The 11,994-nt window shown below is 47.8% G+C and overlaps 1 protein-coding gene across 1 annotated transcript; it reads left to right on the top strand.

Moving 5' to 3' along the window:
- The first annotated feature begins 8,770 nt into the window (after window positions 1-8,770).
- Window positions 8,771-9,904, top strand: LOC149425620 (uncharacterized). The gene has a single exon (XM_089645850.1). The coding sequence runs from the start codon at window positions 8,771-8,773 to the stop codon at window positions 9,902-9,904; it is 1,134 nt and encodes a 377-aa protein (XP_089501976.1).
- Window positions 9,905-11,994: the final 2,090 nt, after the last annotated feature.

Genomic DNA, 11,994 nt, shown 5'->3' with positions numbered 1-11,994 from the left:
CCCGAGGATCGATTCAGAAACGTCCACATTGACTTGGTCGGCCCTCTACCAGCTTGCAATGAGTACAAATACCTCCTAACAATGATCGACAGGTACACTCGCTGGCCAGAAGCAGTGCCATTAAAAGAGATGTCCGCAGAAAACGTAGCTACAGCCTTAATGTCACAATGGATAGCTCGACACGGCGTTCCAGACACAATCACCACAGACCAAGGACGACAATTTGAATCCTGTCTTTTCAGGAGCCTTACTCAAAAATTCGGTATCAAACATAACCGAACCACCGCCTACCACCCGCAATCTAACGGAATTATTGAAAGGTGGCACAGGACCCTTAAAGCATCTCTGATGGCGCGTGATAACTCGGACTGGTTGGAAAATCTCCCGATCATCCTACTCGGTTTGAGATCAACAGTCCGCGAAGACATAAAATGCTCACCCGCCGAAATCACGTACGGAAGAACACTTAGGCTACCATCTGAATTCTTCACCACAACCCACCGCGAAGAACCCGACACCTACGTCGGACGCCTACAAAAAAGGTTTAATGAGATGAAACCCACTCCCGCTAGTAACCACAGCGCTGGAAAATTTTTCATCCACAAGGATTTACCGCATTCATCACACGTTTTTCTACGCACCGACGCCGTAAGGAAACCACTTCAAAACCCCTACGAAGGACCTTTCGAAGTCAAAGAACGTGACGATAAAACTTATGTTATCATGGTCAACGGTAAACCAAAAAGAGTCTCAATAGATCGACTGAAACCTGCATTCTTTCAAAGCACAGAAGAAATCCCATCAAGAGGAACCGTCACACAGCCTCTAATAACAAAAATGACAACTCGATCCGGAAGACATGTTCACTTCCCGGACAGATATCAAGCGCAGTAATAATTTGGCAATATCATAAGGCACAGTAATTAGCAAAAAAAACTAACCAGAAACCTTAGATTGACGTATCCATAAATTTGATAAATTAATTGTAACTATCATATCGCAAATGTCAGACAATCTAATAAATTACTGTTACTAAAACAAAAAAAAACAATATAAAATTTACTATCAATAATACGCATATATAAGCATCCTACAATAAAATCTTTATTATGTAAATATTCACAATACTATGTACTACGTCAAAAGTGCATTAATAAAAACAACAATAGAACTGTCATAACAAGCTATTTTAAATCATCGTAAACAATCATAGTATACACAGGTAGCTCACTACTACGCTAAGTACATTGCGACTAGCGCTCGCCGTTTATCAATAATTATGTTTACCTGTATATCATTTATGTACCTATTTACTACGGCGAATAAAAATTCGTACGGCCACAGCTACTATGCAACGGCGGCATGAAGCCACTATTGTTATTACTTTCCTGTCGCTAACCGAGCGCAATATTATCACAACATTATGTACCTTAGATTATAAATGGACTTGTGTTTTTATAAATTATGATTGACATTGTAAAATATTCATTGTTGTTATTATGTATTATATGTTACTATTGTATCGCGTAGAGACGCTGGTGGGGAGGTATATGGGGACTACTTTAACTCGTCCCACATATGATAACACTAAATAATTACTCCGCCGTCTGAAGCCCCGGGAGAGCCAAGCGCGGACGGGAACGCAACTCTCTGCCATTCTAGTTTCAACTTTTGACCAACCCACCACTCTCTACTACCACCGTCTCTGCGTTCACTTAACTTGTAAATTCATTCTCGCAAATAAATTCAACAAAGATCGCAGACCTTTTTCTTTCAATCATCAGAATTCCTTGAACACAGATTTACGATACCGGCAGCCATCGTAAATTACATTTATCCTGCCAGACTGGTGATCCCGACTTTACACTGCCATACTGGTGATCCCGACATTCACGCTGCCACAATATGATTAAAGGTAATACATTTTTATTGAAGTGTTTAAATTGGTCATTAAAAATGTCTATTTCATTATTAGAGCCATGTATAATGTTATAATTTCTTAATGTTCGCGGTACAGGGGAAAAATATCCTGTATTTGTGTGGTAGGCTTTAATATTGAAAATGTCTTTCATCCTCCTTGTTGATTTTCTTGGTGGTATTTTATCGGACGTAGTTGGCCACATTATTTTATTTCATAACAAAATGTTTTACATTTATAAAATGTGCCTACCCCACGCCACTGGCAAAATCACGACTCCCCGCCACTGATCATTTTGTTCATTTTTTTTTTTTTTTTCATTTTCTAGATTCTTATATTCCATGAAGTGGTGAATCATTTAAATTTACTGAATTTAAAGTTAATGTTCTTTAAACAAATAGAACGGCGTCATATGCGCCTCACAATTTTTACCTCATATGGGTTTATTTAAATATTACCTGGCTTTTATAGACTTGGAGGCCTTGTATTTTCTCGGTAGGGAAAAAATTTGTTACCTAAAAACCCTACTAAAATTGCATGTATTATCATCCAGCATCAGCACCAGCAGCGACCTACAGCGGCCATATACTACGTACGTGTCTGTTTGTGTTGTGTTAGGATCGGCGGAGGAAATTTCGGCTGCGACCTATTGTTGGAATCCTTCCGCATTTGCCGTTGGAAGTAAGGAAAATCGCAGAAAACCTTACCCAGGAAGGGGCGGCCGAACGTCAACTTGAAACGTATGCGGCCTTCAGTAACATCGGTATATGATGTCCTGCATTTTTGAGATGAGTGTGTGTGTGTCTTTTTTTATGTTAATATATACTTATGGGAAGATAGAAAATAAACATACATATACATATAAATTATAAAATATTATATAAACATATAAATAGATATATAAACATTATATATTTAGGAAGGAAGTCGGGAGTTTAGGAAATACCTACTGCTCGCTATTCGTCCGCGTCTAATTCTGGTATGTACCATATGTGGTCATGGTCCATGAGGATGTGTTTAGGTAGTCTGTGTGTGTATCTGAATGTCAGGTCGCTCGGTGCATTGTATTGTCCTATGTCAGCGTTTGTCTGCTCTGCTTCCCTCAAGTCTCGTAGAGAGTCAGCTACGATCCGGTCCGTAGCCGGGTCGGAAAGGCCGTCTGTAGCGGCGTAGGCTCTCTCGAACCCGTCGGCGAGTGTGTCAGCTTTTTCTTGTAGTGACAATGCCGTCCCAGGGCCGTTCAATTTCTGTAGCGGGGGGATTGTGAAGTCTTTATGTCTCAGCGTGCTAGCCATTTTCCATAGGGAATTATCCTTCGGCGTGAGCGACGCGACTTTTTTGTCCCAAAGTTCGCGCTTGAGTTCTGCGATTTCGGTCTTGATTTTCCTCTGCAGGCTGTTGTACGCTGTCTTGAAGTTTTCGTCACGCGTGCGGTGGTACATGCGTCGCAGGCGATTTTTGTCCTTGATGAGCGATAAAACGTGTTCGGGAAGCTTGATCGTGTATGAATGAACTTCTTTGAGAGGAATGTGTGTATTTTGTGCTGTTTGAAGAATCTCTGTGAGAGTGCTTGTAGCTGCGTCGATTTCTTGTGGCGAGCGCAGAGTTCCCGAAGTGAGATGAATTCGTTCGTTGACTTCTTTTTTCAATCCTTCCCAGTTCGCATCCTTATAATTGCGCTGTTTTCTGGGGGTCCTTGAAGTTGTGCCGCCTATAGTAAAGCTCACGGGCAGGTGGTCCGATGACAGCTCGTCTAATGTGCGCAGTGGGGATATTATCTTAACATTTTTCTCGAGTACTATATCCAATTTACTCGGATATCTAGAAAGTTGCGAGTAGTACGTAGGTCTATCGGGCGCCATTATTGAATAGGTATTTGTCTGCATGTGTGTAAAGAGCGTATTTCCGTTCACATTTCCTCTGTAGTTATTCGAATAGTTGTGTTTGGCGTTCAAATCGCCTCCCATCACAACAATTGGTCCCAGATTGAGCAATTTATTGAGATCTTCTCTCACTAGGTTACTTTGGGTGCAGTGTACGGAGATGATGGTGTGCGCTCTACCCTCTATGGTGACTCCGATAATCGTGGCTTCGGCGTACTTCAACTTTGGAGTGGGGATTCTTGTGGACGTCATAGATTGCCGAACGAATATTGCGGTTCCTCCGCCTGATCTTTCCTTTCGATCGTCTCGATAAATCTCGAAGCCTTGCACTCTCAGCGGTACACTTGGATTCAAGTGGGATTCTGATAAGAGAATAATGTCATCATTTTGTTCCAATTTTCGGCCCAGGTGGCCTGAAAACTTTGACCCCGAACGGCATGGATACCGCATCGCGCGTCTACCATTGCCGAGCGGATCGATGTTCCATTTTTTCTATGTAAAATTTACTAGGAAAAATCAATTTTTAAATGTTGCAAATTATGTATTTTACTTGTTCATCCCCTCGGCGGTAGTCAAATAAACACTATTTTCTATATACTACCGCTGAGGAGATATTAAAAAAGCTGTTTTTCACATAGATGTATACCCATTTTTGAACAATATTTTTTACCTTTTTTGCGTGTACAAAAATCCAGGAACCTCGTAGCATAGTGAATCTTATCTCTTTCTGAGCGCTATGTTACGGGGGACCTGGGATAAATGCTAACTTAACAATATTTTACAAATTTGATCTCTTTAAGATCATTTTTACACATTTATTTACAAACATTTCTTATTTTTTATCGTATCTTGACAAACAAAAAATCTAGTTGTCAAGATACAATCCCCCACCACTTTTGGACTCAAAGCCCAATGTCGGGTGCGAGTCATGCTTTTTGCATATAAGCAGCCACATAATAAAATAAAATGAGTTCATCTTTACCACCGAAACCAAGCGTTTTATTATCTACAAGTGACTCCTGCCCAACATCTGCCTCACCTCGCCAAGTCTTCTGCTCCAAACCTTCTGGTGTTACCTCTTCAAGACCAACCGGCCCTCCTCTGGAAAACCGCCAACGCCAGAAGCGAGCAAAGACGACAGCACACCCAGTGCCCAACATTCACCAAACCTGGGTGCGGGAGGCAGATTTCATCATAAATATTACTACTATCATCATCATCGGCCGTAAAGGAGCATTCTCATCGGTTGAAGACACGGTTTGGACCCAGCGCCTAAATCTACAGTCTTGTGCGGACTCCCGTCCAGTACAAGTGGTCCTACGAGCCGGATTCTCACACGCCTTCAACCAGGATGTCTCCAACTTTACGGTCGAGCCGGATCCAAGACGATGGATCCTCAACACCATCTGCCGATGCCCTGGACGCTGAGTCTCAGGCCACGGCTGCGGTTCACGTCACGCCTGACGTAACCCCCATGCCCACGCCCAGCACTACTCCTGACATGGCACCACCTGCACATCATGACTCACCGCCCTCCATATCTCAAGAGGATGCGATGGAGTCATTGCGACAACAGCTTCGCAGTCAAACCGAGCACATTGAGAGACTCAAAGCAGCCCTTCAATCAGCTCTAACAGCAGCAGCCCCTGCCCCTCCTGGACCTTCGAAGCTCCTGGAGAGGTCACCACCAGCATGGACGCAGCCCGGCCAATCAAGCCCGGTGCCCCTGGTGGACCAGAGGTACGAGGAACCAGCAGCAGCAGTGCCTGCCCGATCTGGACCCGTACTCCTGGAAGGGTATCCTGCCCAAAGAGGACCCTGGCGCTTCCAAGGGTACAGCCCTGGATGGGTGCAGCCCGGCCAACCGAGCCCGGTGCCTCTGGTGGACCAGAGGTACTCAGCAGCGGCGCAGCCAAGGCCAGCCGGTCCCCCGCCCTCGTCACCCTGGCCCAATGCAGGGTGGCCAAACATGATGCAGCCTGGACCCTCTGGCCCCGTACCGCCCGCCCCTCTGATAGAACAGAGGCAAGCCGTACCTGAAGTGCCAGCCGGACCTGTACCTCTGGTGGACCAGAGGTACGCATCACGTGCGCAGCAAAAGCCAGCAGGCCCTGCGCAACCAGTACCCTGGACCATTCAGGGATGCCCAGTACTGATGCAGCCTGGACCTCATGGCCCTGTGCTGCTCGTACCTCTGCCCCACCCAGTGTACCCAGCGCCGATGCCAGGATCACCTGCCGGACTGCTGGAGCAGTGGGACGTGCCATGGACACAGCCTGGACCACCTGGACCATCTGGACCATCTGGACCATCTGGACATGTGCCGCCCGTACCACTGCGCGAACAGGAGTATGGCGTGCCGGCACGGCCAGATGGCCAGCCCACAGCCAGTACCAGCTCCATGCCGATATTCCCACCCCAACCAACGGCGGATGAGACGGCCCAACATACCAGAGTCTGGGTTCAGCATGATGGCAGTCCCATGGCTCAGCTGGCCTCCGCCCTGACAGAACCCATCAGAGCTTCAAGGTCTCAGGACAGCCCCCGTCCCACAATCGAGGACGATCCACGAATGGCGGCCCTTATTGCCAGACAATCAATGGCCAAGGACCTTCCTCCATTCTCTCGAGATCCACTGGAGTGAACCACCTGGAGGGCACAGTTTACCCAGTCCACCTCCACATGTCGGATGACCTCCAGCGAAAACTTGATCCGCCTACAGCGGGCCCTCAAGGGGAAAGCCCGAGAAGCCCTCGGCCCCCTTCTGATGGACCCTGCTCAGGTTCCGGAGATCCTGGCAGTCCTGGAGCAGAGATTTGGAGGGACTACTTCACTCGCTGCTTTGATGCTGGACAAAGTGAAGAAGCTGCCCCACCTCACAATTGAGGCCTCTCTGGAGGATATCGCAGACTTCTCTGGCACAGTTCAAAACCTGGTGGCATCACTCCGCCCCCTCAACAATGATGGCTATCTGACGAATCCAGCGCTGCTCAGTGACATCGCGGGGAAGATGCCGCCCACCTTGCGGTTGGCGTGGCTGATGGAAGTGTGGCACTACGAGACCTCCGCTACCATTTGCCAGTTTGCTGCCTTCCTGAAAACCGTCGCGAACGCCATCCCAAAGTCCGGTTTGGTTGACCCCGCGAGGTCCCGCCCACGCCGTGAACATACGCTCGCAACAACGGAACAGTTTTCGGGAAAAAACAGTGCTCGAAAACGTGATACCTGTGACAGTTTCATAAAAACGTCTGCCGAGTCAGAAAAGTTTTCGCGAAAAAACAATTCGAACAAAAGTGACACTTGTGACAACATTTCAAACACGTCTGCCGCGTCAGAACGGTTTTTTTCGCGAAAAAACAATACTTATAACAACAATTCTAGTGAAAAACAACAGTTCGCAAAAATTAATCGAAAGCCCCAAATTTTGTCTGGTAATAATCGAATGCCCCAAATTTTGTCTGGTAATAATCGAGGAAATAATCGAAGCGGGGAAAAAGTGCAAAACAGTTACGGTGAAGTTTGCGAGTTCGATAACCGCGCCGGGTGTGTCCAGTGCGGTGAAAATGGCCACCAACTTAGCGAATGTCGCACTTTTGCCGTGAAAGACATAAATTCACGTTTTGTGACAGTGAAAAGTGCCGGATTATGCCGAGTATGCCTCAATGGTAAACATTTTACTAAATATTGCAGTAATATTGAAGTTAGTGACTGGTGCGGCGTGGGGGAGTGCAGATACCCCCACCACCGACTTTTTCACAACCCGAACTATCGTGATAATAACAATACAGTGGCAGATGTTCATAATATGTGACGCCACACCGAAAGTGCCGTGTTAAAAGTGGTGGGAGTCATATTGTCGGGCCCGAAGCGGCAGATTAAAACCTTTGTACTTCTGGACGAGGGCTCAACTGTCACCCTTATTGACGCCACCACAGCTCAGAAAATCGGCACAACCGGACCTACCCGTGAGTTATGGCTGCACGGAGCAAAAAACATGTGCTCATCAGACATGACGTCCCGCCGCGTGCCAATCACTCTACGCGGCGCCGGAATCTCTGATGAGTACGGCATCAAAGCCAACACCGTCCAGCAGCTCAGCCTCCCTGAACAGAGGGTCCACGGCCGCTACATCACCCCCACACTTCTCATCGGGCAAGACAATGTACACCTTATTGTCTCGAGGGAAGTGCGCGACGTTCGAGACTCTACGCGAATATTGTCACGGACAGCGTTGGGGTGGGTCACCCATGGCGGAGGGACCCCTGAACACGAGGATGAGGCTACAACACTGGCCCTGCGTGAGGAGAGCCACAGAGACGACTTCATGAGTGATCTCATCAAACACAATTTTGCCATTGAATCATTGGGGATCACGTCCGCCTCTCGTGTAACTGCACATATAGTGCGTGCAAATCAGCTGATGGAAGATACAACCCATCATCTGACAACCGGCCGATAGGAAACCGGCCTTTTATGGAAGAAGAATAATATCACACTGCCTGACAATCGGCAATGTGCCTTAAAACGACTGTGGTCTCTGGAGAGAAAATTATTGAAGGAAAAGGACTTGGCAACCGCCTATGCAGCTAAAATCAACGGACTTATAACACAAGGCCACGCACGTGAACTTACGGATCGAGAGGTAGAAAAACCCTCTGCCCGTAAATGGTTACTACCGCATTTAGCCGTAGTGAACCCCAACAAACCAAATAAGATCCGTGTGGTGTTTGATGCTGCCAGCCGCTGCCGAGAGACCTCCCTCAATGATCAGTTGCTGACTGGGCCTGACCTGCTGACTTCATTGTTAGGAAACATACTCCGGTTTCGAGAAGGAAAAATAGCTCTCGCTGCTGACATCAAGGAGATGTTTTTACAAGTGAAAATCAAAAGTGAAGATCAACAGTCACAGTTGTTTTTATGGAGATCTACACCTCAACAAGAACCACGTACTTACATGATGTCATCAATGATGTTTGGCGCTACCTGTCCACCAAGCAGCGCCCAGTACGTGCAAAACAAAGTGGCCCAGGAGAATTCAACATTATTTCCTGCTGCCGCAGCCGCCATCCAAACGAAGTTTTATATGGATGACTATTTGGATGCGGTCGATACTAAAACTGAAGCGACAGCACTCATCACTACTGTTGCCAAGGTGCTGTCAATTGGAGGGTTCCACCTAACAAACTGGGCCTCCAACGACACTTCAGTGATGGTTTCTTTCTCGTTTATAGACCGAGCCAGGTCAGCCATCACTATAAGCAGCGGAGAAGCAGATACCGAGAGAATCCTCGGACTTCTGTGGCATCCTATCACCGATCGATTTTTATATGCATTTCGCGATGCTGCCGATCCTGAACTGATCAGCAGGCCTACCAACTGCCAGCTGCTCAGCATTGTTATGAAAATTTTCGACCCTGTGGGCTTCGTCGCTTGCCTCACGGTCCGATCGAAGATCCTACTACAAGCTGTCTGGCGATCCAACATCGGATGGGACGACATCATCACACCTGAACACAAAAAAAGGTGGATGGACTGGCTGGGACTTCTGCAAGACTGCAAAGTCGCCATACCTTGGCGCTGCTTACAAAACAAAGAAAGCTTCGTCACCCTCCACCTCTTCTGTGATGCCTCAGAAAAGGCATGCTGTGCGGTCACCTACCATACCAAGGAGGTTGATGGAAATACCACACCCACCTTTTTGGCCAGCAAATGCAAAGTGGCTCCTCTGAAACCTCTATCAATACCCCGCCTTGAGCTACAATCCGCGCTCATGGCGGCCAGACTGGCAGCAACACTGAAGAAAGAATGTCGCAGCAACATTGCGTGGACAGTATTCTGGACAGACTCGACAACAGTGTTGTGCTGGCTACGCACAGATTCACGCACCTACTCCGCCTTTGTGGCTAATAGACTCGGCGAGATCAACGAGCTCACCCACATTGCAGATTGGAGATGGGTCTCTACCAAACTGAACCCGGCAGACATCGGCACCCGAGACGTCAACACTCCAGACCTCTCGCACTCTGGACGATGGTTCAGTGGACCAACCTTTCTGACCTCAGACGAGGCAGAATGGCCGCGCGAACGGTGCAAACTGCCTTAGCCTGATGATGGCACCCTAGAAGTGAGGCCTCAATACGTTGGCATCACAACAACTGTGGCAAAGACACTGCCCGACATCAACAGATTTTCCTCATAGCGTCGACTTATTCGAACTACCTGCTGGATACACCGTTTTATTAAAAGGTGTCGTGGAGAACGCCACGAACAACCTGATAAACATTTAAGAAGCGATGAAATCAAGGAAGCAGAGGCCCGATGGGCAAGAATATGTCAAGAAGAAACATTTTATCATGACATAAATGCGCTCCAGAAAGGAGATCCACTACCAAGTGACAGACGGCTCAAAGCTTTGAGCCCCTTCCTTGGACCTGACGGCCTACTGAGGATGGAGGATGAATTCCAGATTACAAGCCCTCAGTAAAGTGCCCCAAGCAGTGCGGACACCTATTATATTAGATGGTGATCACGCCTATACGCGACTTCTGGTGAGACATCATCACCAGGAAGCCGATCACCCAAGTACGGAGAGAACGATGGCTGAGGTGCGAGGCAGCTACCTTGTGCTGCGACTGCGAACAAATATTCGGATGATCGCCCACAACTGCCCCACCTGCAAGATGCGCAGGAGCAAGACAGCCCCCCCCCCCCACTGATGGGGCCCTTGCCGCCATCAAGGCTAGCCCACCATGTTCCTCCATTCACAAACTGTGGACTCGATTACTTTGGGCCGATGAAAGTCACCGTATGCAGACATCGGGAGAAAAGAGATGGAGCAATCTTCACATGTCTATCTACTCGTGCCATTCACCTTGAGCTGACATCTTCACTGACCACGGACTCCGCCATCATGACTTTACAACGCATGACGGCGCGCCGAGGCCAACCAAAAGCTCTGTACTCAGACAATGGTACGAACTTCCACGGTGCTGATAACGAGCTGAAGGATGCCATCAAATCACTCAAAAATGATACCCGGATGAGGGATCATTTGACAACAAAGGGGATCGAATGGAACTTCCTCCCTCCAATGTCTCCTCATATGGGGGGAGCTTGGGAGCGCCTGGTGCGATCAGTAAAAACCACCCTGAACGCCATCTTAGTGGAACGAGCTCCACGCGAAGAGACCTTAAGGACAGCGTTTGCCGAGGCCGAGTGGACTGTAAACAACCGCCCCCTCACACACGTCTCGGTGGATCCCAGGGACGAAGAGCCCCTCACCCCCAACCACTTTTTACTGGGAAGAGCCGGAAACCGGCCTTATCTGTCACTATACGACAGGCAGGATGAGGAGGTATGCCTCCGTCGCCAGTGGCGTATCAGTCAACAACTCGCTGATATGTTCTGGAGACGGTGGCTCCGCGAATATCTCCCCACCCTGGCTGCTCGCCAAAAATGGCAACAGCCAGTCATCCCCATCAAGAAGGATAACCTCGTGATCATCATGGACCCCGCTATGCCCTGCAACAGCTGGCCACGCGGTCGAGTCCTTGATGCCACCCCTGCTGCAGATGGCCAAGTGAGGACCGCCAGGATCCAGACGAGCACCGGAATTTACGTCCGCCCCGCTGTGAAGCTCGCTGTAATCTTGCCGGCCCCACCTACTGATGCAACCTCAACAGTACCACCAGCCCAGCACCATCCCAGAGGAACTGGCCGCCGCGGACTGCGCCGTACCAACAAACGTCCTATTTTTTTAGTTCAGCATAGCTAAACGGGGGGAGTGTAACGGACGTAGTTGGCCACATTATTTTATTTCATAACAAAATGTTTTACATTTATAAAATGTGCCTACCCCACGCCACTGGCAAAATTACTACTCCCCGCCACTGGTCATTTTGTTCCGATTTTCTGCCCAGGCGGCCTGAAAACTTTGACCCCGAACGGCATGGATACCGCATCGCGCGTCTACCATTGCCGAGCGGATCGATGTTCCATTTTTTCTATGTAAAATTTACTAGGAATAATCAATTTTTAAATGTTGCAAATGTATGTATTTTACTTGTTCATCTCCTCGGCGGTAGTCAAATAAACACTATTTTCTATATACTACCGCTGAGGAGATATTAAAAAACTGTTTTTCACATATATGTATACCCATTTTTGAACAATATTTTTTACCTTTTTTGCGTG

This window comes from Hesperophylax consimilis, chromosome 2 (genome assembly GCF_061612785.1).
Source record: "Hesperophylax consimilis isolate HC1 chromosome 2, BYU_Hcon_1.0, whole genome shotgun sequence".
Classification (NCBI taxonomy): Eukaryota; Metazoa; Arthropoda; class Insecta; order Trichoptera; family Limnephilidae; genus Hesperophylax; species Hesperophylax consimilis.
This window is presented reverse-complemented; position numbering and strand designations above follow the sequence as displayed.

What these genes read in the sequence shown, in the direction of transcription:
- LOC149425620 (XM_089645850.1), top strand. Translation starts at nt 8,771, where the DNA reads ATGTTTGGCGCTACCTGTCCACCAAGCAGCGCCCAGTACGTGCAAAAC.